The sequence below is a fragment of the Anabas testudineus genome, chromosome 7 (genome assembly GCF_900324465.2).
Source record: "Anabas testudineus chromosome 7, fAnaTes1.2, whole genome shotgun sequence".
NCBI classification, from domain to species: Eukaryota; Metazoa; Chordata; class Actinopteri; order Anabantiformes; family Anabantidae; genus Anabas; species Anabas testudineus.
Genome location: NC_046616.1, coordinates 21,065,328 through 21,080,565, shown reverse-complemented (window position 1 = coordinate 21,080,565; position 15,238 = coordinate 21,065,328). Strand labels below are relative to the sequence as shown.

Sequence of the window (15,238 nt, the reverse complement as noted above, 5' to 3'; positions counted from 1 at the left end):
CATCAGCAAAAAAGTGACACACGCTGTTGCGGTGACGTGCGGTGTGTTGTAGGAGTGCGCTCCGTACATGTTCACACAGAGATGTGCTATACCAGAGATCAAAGCGGGCCACATCTGGAAGCACTGCAGTTTCACCGCTGGGTTCTTGAGGACTGTCTGGAGACTCGCTTGTCAAACAATGAAACCACGTGAGGCTGAAACGAGCCAAGGTCAGGCTGGTGTCTGAGAATCCGCGCTCCTACTCGCCTCTTTATATCCATTTATACATTTTGAGTGTGAGATAAAATCATATTTGCAATTAATAAAACTGAAGCTATGATTTGGCTTTTTTTTTTTTATGTTGTCAAATTCACATTCATGTCTTGATTTGATTTGGTCTTGTTTTATTTAATTAGTTGTTTCTTGCCAGTTCAATACACTTGAACGGTCAACCTTGCAAAATAAGATCAGGTCTTGATTGATGAAATACTTCCTGTTACAGCCACACTGCACTAGATTCTTCTTCATTATAAGCAGCTCTAAGTGGCTGAATCTAACACAACAAACAACCACAACCTTACTGTAAATGTTATTGTTGTTGCTCTCAAGTGAAGCAGAGTTCTCAAATATTCTTCAGTATATAAAGAACTTGAACTCTCAAACAATCCACTAATATAGAAGTTTTGTTTATTTTTTTACTTAGCTGAACTTTGTTTATTAAACTTGAATGAACTGAGTAAACTCTCAGAGATTCATTCATTCACCCCATCATTTTAAGTAAAAATCCTTAAACTCAGGACAACTCGTGTTTATAATTTGTCCCAAATTTAAATTAAAGCTATTTTAAGTGAAATTAATCTAACAACATAAAACAGTAAATTAATTGAAGAATATTAGTTGGTTTTGCAAAATGTCTGAATTAAACGTTACAGTGTTTCATTGTATATTACCAACATGAACATAGCTCACTTTGATATATATGTATATATACTGTATGTATATTGTTGATGTATATGCTGGGATTTGTGACAGTAGAGCATATAGTAAAGTATTTTTGAGAGCTATTAGAAAGTTTTCATTTTATTAATTTGAAGACAATTTAGTAAATGTTAGGGTGGCTTAAAGTGTCCTTGACACCATTAAATTATTCTGGTCTTCATCTCCAAAAACGTTGAAACAATCACAAAGAAAGCTGATGTAATAATGTTTCAACTAGGTCAAGTGGGAATTGAATCTAGCTGCCAGTCATGTTCTCTCATCGCATCAGAAAGGTGTGTACAACAGTGAACTGCTCAGAACTGCATAAATATAAATAAATGAACATGAAGTCCAGAAGGTCATGTAATAGGCCAGTAGACTGGACAGAATAGTAACTATATAAACACGTGGATATGCTCCGTTGACTGTCTGCACATAGGGACAGTCCAGAAAAATCATTAACAACCATGATCTGTTGGAATTTATCTCCTGATACGAGATTCATTCGAGGAACACATGAAGCGTGTGTCTGTTTACGTCCAACCAATGCTGATCAGTTAAGGCTGGAAGGAGGTATTTCTGACGGCTTTAATTTAGGTTTCTTTCCCTTCTGTCTTCCCTTCGCTCTTCTTTTAGTTCCTCCCCACATCTTACAATTGTTGAAATGTAATCTCTGCACAGTGAGGGTTGGGAGGGCATTGCCAGGACGTCACGAGGATGAGCACATGGCAGCAGAAGGACTCTCAGGGACCAGCTTTTCTGAGGCAGGTTTTTTTCTGCAGCTACCTCAGACCACTCTGTATGTTTAATGTGTTCATAGATCACGACCGTTTCTGTTTTACAAGTTTAGAAATGTTGTGTTTGTTGATGTTTGTGACTTTGGTGAAGATCAGATCACATTTCATGGCCAATTTATGCAGAAAACCAGGAAATTGGAACTAGTTCACTCGCTTTTTCTTGCCACTGTGTTGCTCAAATGCATGAATTGAGAACACTGCAAGAGATCTGGTTGCTGTTCCCAATAATAGTCCTGTTAATGACCCTATTTCCCCTCTTCTATCACTGCCCAATTTGTTAATCCTGCTAATGTGTCATTGTTGTTAACTGACAGTTGAGCAGATGCAGATGAGTTTGCATTGACGTCACATGGGGCAGTTTAAGAAGGGATCAATAATTAAATCAGGTGGTTAAAATGAAAATAAAAAATCCTCACTCCTCTGCGTGATGACACTGCTAACACGCCTCCATGCCCTCTCAGGGGCTCCTCTCCTCCCTCATCATCCTGTTGACCTATTCGTCTATTGCCACTCACGCATCTAAATTCCTGTCCTGTTTCCTGCCATTCTCATCGTGCACGTTTCCAGCCATACACCCAGCCGGTCCAAATGCGTGCAGACCCAGTGATGACCCCAAACTCACGAAAGACAAATATGGAAATGTGTCTATGTATGTTCACTCTTGAACCTGTGGCATGTGCTATCTTGATGGCCTGCCTTCCACGTCGGTCACATGAGATCGTGTGAAACGGGACAGACCAGGCTGAGAATCCAGTTTCTCACCAAAAAGGAGCTGCGTGGAAAGAGAAACACAGGAAGACATAACGGAGGCAGCAATGTAGCGTAACATAACAGCCAGACGTCTCTGACACAACACTCTGGAGAGTCGATCTATGTGGAGAGTTTATCCAACACTCAGGTCTGGGGTATTTCAAATGTGCGAACAATAAAGATAGAGGAAATCTAGCCGTTCTGGGATTGGTTAAAACATTCCAGGCCAAGGAAACAAGTAAAGATTTTGATCCCACTTCACCAACAAAACACTAAAAAAAAAAAAAAAAAGAACCTAGAACAGTCGCCTTTCAGGACATGATGTCATAACACTGATGTTATCTGGACACCGGTGACAGGTCCTACTGAGGAAAACAGACTGCAGAAATGACACGAGAGGCCTCAACCTGTTTTGTTATTACATCATCTGGGAAACCCAAAGAGTGTAAACACGACTTCCACAGAAAATCCTTTTGGGTACAAGCTGCTAAAACAAAAAATGACTATGTAACAACAGGTTTTATCATTTAGTGCAGAGTTTAATGCTCCCTCTCTTATTTAATGTCGCCATGCATTGACCCTGCGCGCCGTATTGACTGAGATGTCTGCGTTGTTGTGCATTGTTGCTCCAAAACACAGCGTGCAGTTCCAAAATCCTCCCTCTCCCTCTCCATTATTCTCTCCATTGCCTTGATCCTATACAGATGTTCTTCTTTAGCACTCCCCTCTGGCTGGAGTTTACTCCCATTGTTCAGAAAAATCTGCCCCATGGTCCCAGTCAGCCCGGCCCAGCCCAGCCCCAACGCACATATGTACTGTGTGCAGTGCAGTTTCATGAGAACATGGGATCAGACACATAATGCAGAAAGGATGGTTAGCCAGCGTAGCAACGATGGCAACAAATTGTAGCTCAGATACAAGCATGTCACTAATAAAGCTCAGTGCTCTCTCTCTCTCTCTCTTACACACACACACACCACCCTCTCTTTTACTTTCCACGACCCACTTTTGAGTCTCCTCTTTGTCCCTAACTTCCTCGTGTCATTTTCCTTGTTTTATTTTTTATTTTTTTCTTTTGAAAAGGGCAAACTCTCCATGCTGTAACTAGCCCTAATTGCCTCTGATTGGGCGACACTGTAGGCATCTTGAAATGATTTATGCTCAAGGTTGAGAGGGTTGTGAAGGTTGGGAGTTGAGAGGGGGTCTCAGAGATCCTCCAGTCATAAAACCCCAGGAGCTTAAAATCCCCCAATCCAGGTTCTTTGAGTGTATCTATTCTATGCATATTGATGCAGAAGATGCAGAAGGACGCACTTGCAGAGAGCGAAGTTCTTAGGAAGCCATTTTGCAACTCACATTTTACAACCAGGGTAATGAGATCATATTTTTGATTTGCAATTCCAGTTTTTTGCAGTTGTATTGAGCAATCACTATCGTTTTGTCCTTAATGTCTGAGTTGTGTAACTATTCTGATTTGCTGCAGGAGGGTGAAGAGGGAGGACAGGAAAAGAAAAGGATACACACGCACACACACCGTAATAATAATCTGAAACCTACACGTTGAACTGTCCTTTCACGTCCTTTCAGAAAATCAAACAGTGCTGTTTGTATGACACGAGACCAGAGCACCCCTCTGTAGCACTGGCATCCTATGAGCACGTTGTTAACTGTGTGTGTTCTGGCAGCAATGTGAGATTAATTCATTAGAGTGTTGGCTGCCCAGATGGCTCTCATTATATGTATCTGTTCCATTCATCTCTGGAGTACTTACACATAATTCAAACTGTCAGCAGTAACAGTGGCCTTTTAGTTTCAAACTTGGTGATTCCAGCCAGTTGTAAGATTTTTTGCCAGTGTTCAGTCCTGACTTGTATTATGGTCTCTAGGTTCCCTATTAAAACCTAAACAGTTCAAATACCACTTTGTTGAATGCTTTACTTCACAATTTGAAGGTTCCGACTTTTATCGTTTAAACAAACATATCGCTTTTTGAATTTCTGTATGCAGGTACATGAAATTATACTGCTCAAGCAATAATTAACAGTTTCAAGTTCTGGCTTCAAGTGGTTTCCAGAGTGGTGTGGTTGGTTTTACAAGGAAATTTGACCACACAGCTATTTAACACAGTGAGCCATGAGATGGCAGTGTAAGACTGGGATTTTAAAACCATCTCCTTCTCACCACAAAGGAAAAAAACATTTCTGAACGACTCAACTGTGCTCTCTTGTGGCAAAAGGAAAAACTTAACATCTCCTCTGTTGTTGGATTTCCTTGTTTCCTGCCATAGAAAACATATGAAAGTGGCTAATGCAATACTATGTACGTGTCAGCTTGTCATAAATTGAGGTAAAGATGAGAGTCTGTGGAAAATGGAACAGCATGAGGGATGCAGGCCGAAAAGAGATGGTGAATAAAAGAAGCTCAACTTCCAGACTATAGAATACAGACGTGTTCATTCAATGAAGCAACTGTAAAACGGCTGGAGTGTTTTTGAGTATGGTGATGAGTTAATGAGGTGGTGTGTGTGTGTGTGTGTGTGCGTGTGTGTGTGTGTGCGTGCGAGTGTGTTTTGAAGCAGGGGGAGCTGCACACCTCACCCCAGTCGTTCTCTGAAGTGTTGCTCTGGGCTTGTCTGGAGACTCTCAGGTCCTCCACATCAAATATTCATTTCACAGAAACTCCTAAGTCTTAAATAATTCTCAAAGAAGTGTGCCGAAAGCGCAGCCTTGCTATCCCCGGCACGTTCCTATCTGGACAATGGATTCATAGGGAGCACAATGGGGGAGACACAGAGAGAGAGAGAGAGCGATTAGGGATGGGATCTATGATATGGGCCCATAACAGATGGGCAGCTTTAAGAAGTATCAGTTGGATATACAGCGTGCAACAAGGCATGTTTACTGACAACTGATGTTGACAAGGTTAAAGAAGATTAAGAAAAGTGTAGAACTATAAACATGTTAAGATCATGGAAGTCAGTGTTAAGCATCCTGAGGAATGACCTTTTGGACATTTTAGCATGAGCATGAAGGGCCTCGACTAAAGCATTGTGAAAATATGTGACGGACATTATCCACTGAATTAGTGTGCCAAGTCTTCATTTCAAGGTTTTTGGGAACCTATTTTCATTGTGACCGAGCAGGCCAGACTCAGCGCTGTCAATCTGTGCGATAACCACCATCACCGGATCTCATCTGATCTGACCCTCCTCTCATCCAGGTCTTTATTCCAGCCATTACACCATACCGGATGGATGATCTCACAGTCATTACCCCGTCCATATCCGAGGCCCTGACTGAACGAATCTGTCCCCTCTGGTGAGTGTGTGGCAGGTGGTATGTCGACTTGGCCCCCGCCCCAGTCCTCGGCCCTGGCGTGCTGATAGGAGCTCTGCGTGGAGAATCAGACAGCGGCGCTCTGGCCTTTCAGAAGCGAGCGGGAGAAAATGAGCCATGAAGGAAATCGGAGGTGATTATCTTTACTATCAGCCAGGGGAGTAACCGTGGAAACAGTGACCTGTGGGGAGGAGGGGGGAGGGGGGTGCGCAAGCTGTTCCAGCATCCTGCCGATTGGCCCATACAAGCTCCAGTGGTAATTAACATCTGCATATGCAAACGAGATCTCCAGCTAGGGAAATTTGGCAGGCGTTTCTCACCTGCACCCTGAGCCTCAAAGCAGCAGGGTGGATGAGTTCGTGTCACTGTGTATATGTGTGAGAGTGTGTGTGGGTACACAGGGTGCACAGACCCACACGTGCAAAATCAAATTATGTGAGTCCTGTGACTTCATATTCATAACACACAACCCCTGTTCCTCCTAGCCCCTGTGTTTTTTTAACGCCGTCGTGCATTTGCATAGCTAAAAAATACTTAGGCCTGCACTTTTTCTGGAAGCACAGTTGGTATGGGTGGACCCAGTCGCACTGGGTCGAATGGACGCCACCCACCCACCTCTTTGTTTTTGCTGTGCATTGCTAAAAGAGATGAGGCCACACAACAGGAGGCTGTCAACGGGCCTGCTGGGAGAGCCTGATTACCATCTCAGGGAGCAGGGACAAGTCACGTCCAGAGAAAGACACTGAGAGGGACAGTTAAAGTGTGCAGAAAAGTGGAAGAACTTGAATGTCAGCAGGAAACTTTCACCTATGCATGAGCGAAGCCGTTAATTAATAGCTGTACCGTTGCCTTTTTCATATGAACATGCTATGTTTTAATAAATCCCACATCCCATCCTGCTGATTGTGCACCTGTTTGTGTGTGTGTGTGCTGCTTCCAAACATCCCACTATCTACTGCATGTGAGACGATGTGTGTGTGTGTGTGTGCAAGTCTAACACATGCTGCTGAATGAGTCTCGGACCTGTGAATTATGCAGAGCGCCCACAGACGTGGCCAGCGTGTGTTGCTCTGCGGAGTTCTAATGAGAGAGAGGCTAGCGGGCGGCCGGCGAGACGAGCTGCAGAGCAAACTGAGAATGACAGCTCCAACAGTGGGAAGTCAGGCTATAAATAGAACCTGTGCTGAGAGCTTATGACACCTGGATTCCCATTTGTTTCCTTCAGACCAACTTCCACTACTGCCCGCATCACTGTCTTGTACTCTGCTCAGCTTACTTCTGTGCTGCTTCCTCTCTGCTCCTGCTGTTGAAATTCTTCTTACAGTATTTTGTGTTACTGTATATATATACATATATATATATATATTCCCTCATTAAATATACAATAGCACATTTCATAGTATTCTAAAGCTGCATGAAAAGCAAGTTACTGGTATCTGCTATTTAAAAACAGTGTGTAGTGTCAGTGTGGTGTGAGGCGACGTACGATGCTCCACATTCAGCCATGCTCTCATCGGTTGCAGCTTGGGATTTTCACTCGAGGACGAATTGCAGTTGTCTTCCATAAATACAACCTGTGAGCGGCTTGTCAGCTACGAAAATACACCTCTGCAGATACCACACTTAATGGTAATCCCACACCGTTGATTACAATCAAACACATGCTCGTAGTAGTGACTGGTGTGAGTAATCAGATCCAGTGGTTTGACTCAGTTTGGTTTTAAAATGAGCTCAGACGGAAAACAAAGACGTGAAACGACCGTCAGCATCAGACCGAGGTGGACTCGGTGTCAGGAAGTGTTTCATTGGGAAATGAAGACCCAAACATTCTTTAAAATGGTTTGGAAATCGCCCCTGGCATCCTCTTTTGCCAACTTACATTAATTATTTTGGAATCTGCTTTGTAATCCAGGCTGAGAATCCTACCCAGAACGAATGAGATGTCAGCTTTATGCAACTACTTGTAAAGGCATTACAGGGCGTTAAGTCCTGCGTGGATTTGAATTGGTCTCAGCAGTACAGGATTAGAAGCAGTGGGGATTAGACCTTCCCTAGAGGAAATACAGGAGGAGCGATGGCTGAGGGACTCCAGATATAGAAGACACATTGTTTAATGTACTGGTTGCACTGGGAAGTTGAGCAGTTTACGCTAGTGTTCCACTTTGGTACAATGACTCTTTGACCTTCCCTCTGAACAGGCTCTGTCTACATCATCAGCTCAAATCTGCTTTTGTCTCAGGCATGACACAGTTAAGTCTTCAAAGCATGAGTTTCTATTCTCACAGTGTGGATAATGGAAACAGCCAACAATCACAATGCCAGTGCGACAAAAGACACTGGAGGAGGCTCAGCGCTGCAGTCAAAAAACTTTGTGGTAGTTACACAGACACCTGAACTTCTTCCTGCTCCTCTCTCTCCGCCCACTCGTCTACCGCTGTCTGCTGTTTAGTCAGTAATAAAAGTCAAGTCCATCCAAAAAGTGGACAGTTGTCATCCACACTGTGAAATCACTGACCTCAGGGCCATTTCATTCCAGCTAAACACACTGACCCACACCTCCATTAGCAACCTAATGTGATTGCAGCCCCCGTGGTGGTGTAAAGAAGCTGAGCCCAGTCTGAACTAACAGACTCGCATGAAGACAAACGACCGCAATTCAGCGTGTTACAGCCTGGGGGGGTTATTCTGCTAGCCACCAGCCAGGAAGTGAGTGGGAAATGTAGGATCTCAGGGTGAACTCAGGCCTAAAGGGGATGTGAGAGCTATGACCTGTGTCTGCAGCGGTGCCCACATGATGTAGGAGTTCCAAGAAGTTTCTTTCAGGATTTAAGTCGTTCAACAAAAAAGACACAAATACAGATTTTGGCTCTATGCAATTTTTAACCAGCAAAGTTTATTTATATATAACAACAGTACAAAGTGAATCCTTGGCTTGCAAAATAGGTGTGCTTCATATTTACAATAGGTACACAATAATATATTATAATAACAAAACCAAACCAAATAATAATAAAAAAACAAAACAAAACAAGAGAACAACCTTTTTTTAAATACTTTAAGTTTCTTACAATTTTCACAACACATTTATAAAACAAGAAGAACAGACAGCCATTATTATTATCATCATCATCATCATCATCATCATTGTCATCATCATCATTGCCAGTTAATTACTATTTTACAGAACTCCAGTGTCTACAAAGGGTTTGTTTACAATGTGTTTAAAAAGGAATGATACTCATTTTATACTTGGTGATATTTTGACTTAAGAGCAATACACAGATCTGGATTTCAGTTCCTCTGTCTGATGTCATAAAGCAAACAAACAAACCAACAAATAAACAAACAAACAAAAAAAAAATGCTGACTGGATGTTTTTTGTTTTGTGTGAGGAATGACATGTGCCACTCGAAAACCACAAAAACCGCTTCTTCAGCAACGCTCGACCGCAAACCAGCGCAACAAAGCTTCTCCAATTTGCAGTCAGCTTGAGCCGAAATGAGGCCGAGTTTACGAGCACCTATCCACGTCTCACACAAACTGGCAGTCAAATGGGATTCTGCGCTGCAGAACGAGTAAACAAACTGTCCTCTTCTCAGCTCAAACGGAATTAGAAACATTCCCAGACATGAGCGCACGCCATGGAAACCAGCGGGTTATTTAGTAACCAAGAAAAACAAATCTCTTTCACAAAAAAAAAAAAAAAAAGGTGCATTCGACTGTGATTTAAGACGTGTACAAAATGGGCTTTTGGGAAGAACTGCAGTTCAACTGATGGCAGCGTGGATCGATGCGAAATACCAGGCAGGACTAAAATGCATGCAAAGAAAAAACAAAACAAAACTAAACCAAAAACCTCACACGAGACAAGACAACAGGAAACATCCTGATATAAACGATCTCCGAGAGGCTCAATCAAAGCCACTTTCAAACCAATTCGCGTGCGTCACAATTCTCAATACGGGAGGAGCTCGTCTTGGAAGGAGTTGGAAGGACTCTAATGAACATACATTTCATCCCTTGGAAAAGGAAAAGGCATTTAGGTCCTGTTAAAAATGATAAAAAGCATTACTCCGTACAAGCAATGTGAGGTATGAGGAGGATACAATTCTATTTGCTGAAACTGGGAAGACACCTTAATCAAAAGGAAGAAGCTTCATGTGTCGTGTACGTGCTGTGTATGTGTGTACCTATAGATGTTCAGTAGGGGGGTTTGGTGAGAGGGGGCTCAGACGAGGGAACAAATTGTAATTTCTCTTTCCCACTTCTGACCCCCGCTGGCCGGACATAGTAACAACACGTCAATCATCACCTCATTCTTTATTTCTCCTTGCCTGTTAGTTTGATGTTTTTTTTATTTTTATTTTTTTCCCATCTCCTGATCACACTGTGCACACAACCGACTCAGATCAAAGAGCAGCTTCAAAGCCGGAGCAGGAAACTAGAGCTAAAGGGGGTTCTCTCTCTTGCTCTCTCTCTCTCTTTTGCTTTCTACCTCTCCCTCTCTCCTTCATTTCTCGACACTTCTCTTCAAACGGCTCAGGCAAGCCGAGTGCTGAGTGAGGCGATGTCTGCCTGAGCCGGGCCGTACCCTCTTCACCTTTTCCTTTTCCTTTATCTCGCCGAGATGGTTCTCAGCAGAGTGCCGGGGCCAGGTATCGCCGAAACGCCGACTGGGCTCCGAAGCAATGAAAGGACCGTGCCCGAGTGGAGAACTAATAAGATCAGGAACACTAAAGCAGAAGGGTATCTAAGGCCACGAAGAAAAGAAGCACCTTTCACCCACTACTGGTTTTTATCATGCTCTCAACACACACAGTTGCAGTATACTGTACAAACCTTTAATACAACCTATTTTCAAGTACTTGATGTAAACAGCAAGCAAACATATATCTCGGAAGAAGATGAAATCACCTATCCAGAGGACGGAATCTACAGTTTGTTGTCACCCAGCCAGAAGGTCGGAGGGATCCACCGGCCTTGGACGCTTGTGACTGTTTGGTTTAAGTCAGGAGACGCAGCCGCTCCACATAACATGAAGCGTACTCTGTCTTATGTCTCGCTTACTCAAAGACCTCTTTTCTCCTGCTTATGTTTCGTACCTTTAATGAGTCTTTAAACTCCCCATTCCAGTTAATACATAGCTTCCACTTTAACCGGCTCTAGGCTCCAGTGAGGGAGCTCGGCTCCCTCGGTAAAGCATAAACCGATTTTTGACACATTTAATGAACAATTTGAAACAATAGGATCTTTTGGCACTTGGTCAAACTAGACCCACGCAGATAGGGTTCTTATCGTCCTGTGCACAGACATCGTGGTGGTCGGTTAAGTGTCTGTCATCATCTCTTGTGGCCAGCTAGAGCATTGGCACTTGATAAAATCAAAGATGGACCCTTAAACACGTCTGGTGTGTGATAGCATGCATGCAAAGTACACGTAAAGTTCTCAATAAGATACAAACTGTGGATATTCGAGTATAATGTTGAGTTGTATCCTACCGAGACCAATTGCTCTCATCTGGCCTCACTAGCTGCTGTGACAGCCACGATGCAGGAAAGTGATTCAGGATAAATAATCAGCTTGATGTGCTGGGGTGGGCTCAGGACGGACAAATGGAACTATTCAGTTGACGGAGCCGTTGCAAATATCTACAGAGCTCAGTTCAGCTGAGCCCCTTTGTGTTTGCAAAGCTCAAGAAGACATACAAACAAACAAACAAATAATAAAAAAAAAAAACATTTTGTACATTCACATACACTGATTGGCAAGTATCGACCGGTACATACACAGATGACCCGACTGCTGAAGAAAGCGCTCGGACTCCAGAGCGAAAGCTCCTAAAATGCGCTGGAGACTTCATCTCCATCGTCTTCAGTTTAGATGCAAGCAAAGCTGGCTGAACTCCACCGACTCTTAGGCTTTGAGCGTGACTTTCATGATGTCCTGTACACTTCCGATTGGATAAAGAGCAGAGGTTTCGTCCCTGTCGTGTGAAGCTGCAGTCCGAGGAAGGAAGGAGTGAGAGAAGACATGGACCATGGCCTGTTTTACCACCCACACACCACCACCCTGATGTCGTGATACACTCTTTATGTCTTTATACAACAACACCGATGGGATCCTGGGCAGATAATTCAACTGCAACTCATAATATTGAAATGTACAAGTACAAAAATAAAATCTGAGGGATCTGAATGCAAACTTGGCTGCCCAAGTCGAGATCTGCTTCTCGCCTTTTCGTCTCCATCCACACACACACACACACACACACAAACATATAATTTCCCGTCCTGTCAAACTGAGAAAAAACTTCAGTTGAAAAAAACAAACAAACAAAAAATGACAGGCCATGTTGTTGCCTTCTCTGCTCGTGTTCCTTCCAAATGCCTCCAGCTGCAGGGCCTCTGCCTCAGTCTTTGTGCCCTTAACTGGAGCCATCATGGATAGAAAGAGGGAGAAACAGAAAGTAAAGCAGTTGTGAGTCTGTCCGGCTGTGGATACAGAGGTCCCAAGTCTGGTTCGTGGTTGTAGATCCAACGACGAGAGGTAAGTAACGCAGGACCTGTTTGGGAGGTCCCGTAGAGACTGTGGTCCTTTCTTTTTCTTTCTCTCTCTCTCTTACAGTACTGGTCACTCTCAGCTCTCGAGGGACATGGCAGAGATGAGCTGCTCCACCTTATAGGCCAACCTCTGCTTCCTCGCCTGTTCATCCTGCTCCAGAGCTGTTATAATCTGCACACAAACAGAAAAGTGGGGTCACATAACCCATTATATCTGATACCAGTTAACTGAAGATGAGGAGTTTGTTTTGATGTCTAAAGTCTCCATGCATGTATGTTTTAGGTCTCGACATGGACACTATGTGAATAAAAAAGAAAAGAATTACATCACTGTCTTCTTCTTTGACAACAATGGGGAATATATGTGTATTAGCCTTTCCCCGTTTTATCTTCCAAGTCTCATCTTGTAAATTTGGCATTTTTCAAGTCAGGTTCAAAAGGGATTCAGACAAGCTCTCCTCGTCGTTCTCTCATCTAGTGTCTGCCTTGTCAGGATGAATCTGTGTCAGAGTGACACCAGCGTACATGGCAAAGACCATTAAAGTGAATATAAAAGAGGAAAAAAAAAAAAATTACAATATGGGCCGTGCTTTCATCAACTCTGATATGGGTCTGTGCATCCAAATGCTGCAGCCTTTCTGTCAAGGTATCATATCTGGTTTGTTTGGTATCTCTTTGTTATGGCAGATCCATTTCACATCAAACTGCACTAGACCCGAATGCGGTGCCGCACTCAATAATTCTAACTAAAATTATTAATTGACCCCTCTTACGCAATGTAATGTGGAGGTAACAGGGTAAATAATGAATGAAATAGGAGGAAATGTGTCAGTCACAAGGTACCATTTATCCCTACGGGGTCACATTTTAGATTTCAGAAACATTTTATCTTCACTAAGCCTTCAGCATTCGGTCATTTATTTATACTCGGGATCACTCAGGGGCTGTGGCTGCAAATGCACGGAAATGGATCAATAAAGTAAATATTAATGCAATATCAGGTTCGGTCAAGATTCTTTTTCAGCCCAACTCTGAAGCTGGGAAACACACACACACACACACGCTAACGTGTTTACACACATTTGATGTATTTTATGTCACAGTTAATGGGAAAGTCCTTTCTGTCCTTCAGCCCAACAGAAGGCCAAACTGATTTGAAGATTCATTTCCAGAAGCTCACAGCTCTCCCACCTTTTATGCAGTAAGAACTGACTGACTGCTTGTAGCCTGCGAACATGTCAGCTGCATCGTTTGTTTGCCGCCTGTCCCGCTGCAGAACACACTCTCTATCTGCCCACCTACCATCTTCCACTCATCTGCCTAAGTGCTCTTAAAGGCTGGCAGCTACAAGCAGAGCGTTTCCTCCTCCTCATCGGCCCTGATAGCAATCTATTATTAATCTGTAGCACTGTATGCAGGTGCGGCTCCTACTGCCAGTTCCCAAATCTATTTAAGTAGGCTGCAGCTCTCTCCTGGTTAGCATGACACACGGGCCATTTGTGACGGGCTGAGTAACAATGAACAAGCGTTAACGGGGCTAGATGAGGTTTTTACGCACTGCACTCTGGGAGACGGCGGATACTGCAGAGCAGTGATGGTGCGCGGGCACAGATGAGTGCATGTGTGCGTGCAAAACCAGTGCGTTTGCATACGTCTAAGCATCTGACGGTTACAGTTGCAACTGCAGAGGCAGCACCAGCGAGTGTGTGTGTGTGTGATTAATGGAGAGCAAAGGGGAAGCTGACTGGATAATGGCTAAAAAGAGAAGGAATGTTCAAGAAGAAGGAGGCAAAGAGAAAGTAAGAGATAAAGAAAGAGAGAAAGGGAGGGATACTGTGGTCCAACATAAAGGTCAGGCTAATGCTTCCCAAAGGAGGAGCTGACATTAGAAGCAGAATGTCTCCATAAATGCTCTCCCTTTCTTTCGCTTCCCTATCTTCCTCCCTCTTTTTGTATGCTTCCTGTGATCTGGCAGTGTGTGTGTGTGTGTGTGTGTGTGTGTGTGTGTGTAGCCTATCATTCTGCTCGTGACTACGATACAGTATATAACACTCAGCACAGGCAAAAGGACAGAGCAGCGGCATGCTGAGAGCTTGTAGACATTCACTTCCTACTCCACAGATCAGACACAGCACCTTGTTAAGCTCAGGTCTCACTAGACCCCGGGGCTTTCAGAAAGCCTGCTGAAGAGTCTGAGCTGACCTTACTAACCTTGGCCACTTATGAATTGCGTGGGAACATCAAGGGCAACATATATGTAAGTTAAAGTGCGGGGCAAGATTGTGGCACGCCATTGGTTCAATTTGTGCTCACAATATGCCTGTAATTAGCACCTGATTGAACACAGGAGAAGCTCATTGCATAATCAGTGCCCAGGACAGTCCTGCAGGTAGGATGTGCAGACTTAAGTATGTAGTTCAAGGGATGAATGCATCTGAGATCAGCAAGCGACTTAAAAGAACTGACTGCTGCACAGTAATGCTCAGTAATGGAGTAACAATGTTTGAAAACATTTAATAAGAACTCCACCTGGGAGAACCTGGCTGTTTCACAACACATAATAATATCACACAATTCTGTAGGGATTTATACTATTAACGCATCAGGAGTCATTAAATGAAAAAGGCAGAGAGGGGGAGGAGGATGCGGTGGAGAGAGAAAGACAGATAACACAGCAGAGCAGAGCAGCAGAGGCTCAGAGGAGAGCAGGTAGAGGATGGAGACAGCAGTGATGGTATTTACACAGAACACAGAGGTGACTGTCTTTCATTTAATTAGTAAAGGACTAAATATTCCATCCTCTCTGTGTTTGGTGTTACGAAATAGTCCGATGTGTTCA

The 15,238-nt window shown here is 43.5% G+C and overlaps 1 protein-coding gene across 1 annotated transcript in view; it reads right to left on the bottom strand.

Annotated features, from left to right (window-relative positions):
- Positions 1-8,926: 8,926 nt before the first annotated feature.
- Positions 8,927-15,238, bottom strand: part of plxna2 (plexin A2) — a 153,874-nt gene continuing 147,562 nt past the window's right edge. The window contains exon 32 of the mRNA XM_026368099.1: positions 8,927-12,571. Within this exon, the coding sequence (XP_026223884.1) occupies positions 12,476-12,571 (96 nt within the window). The 3' untranslated portion in view covers positions 8,927-12,475. The remainder of the gene's footprint in view (positions 12,572-15,238) is intronic.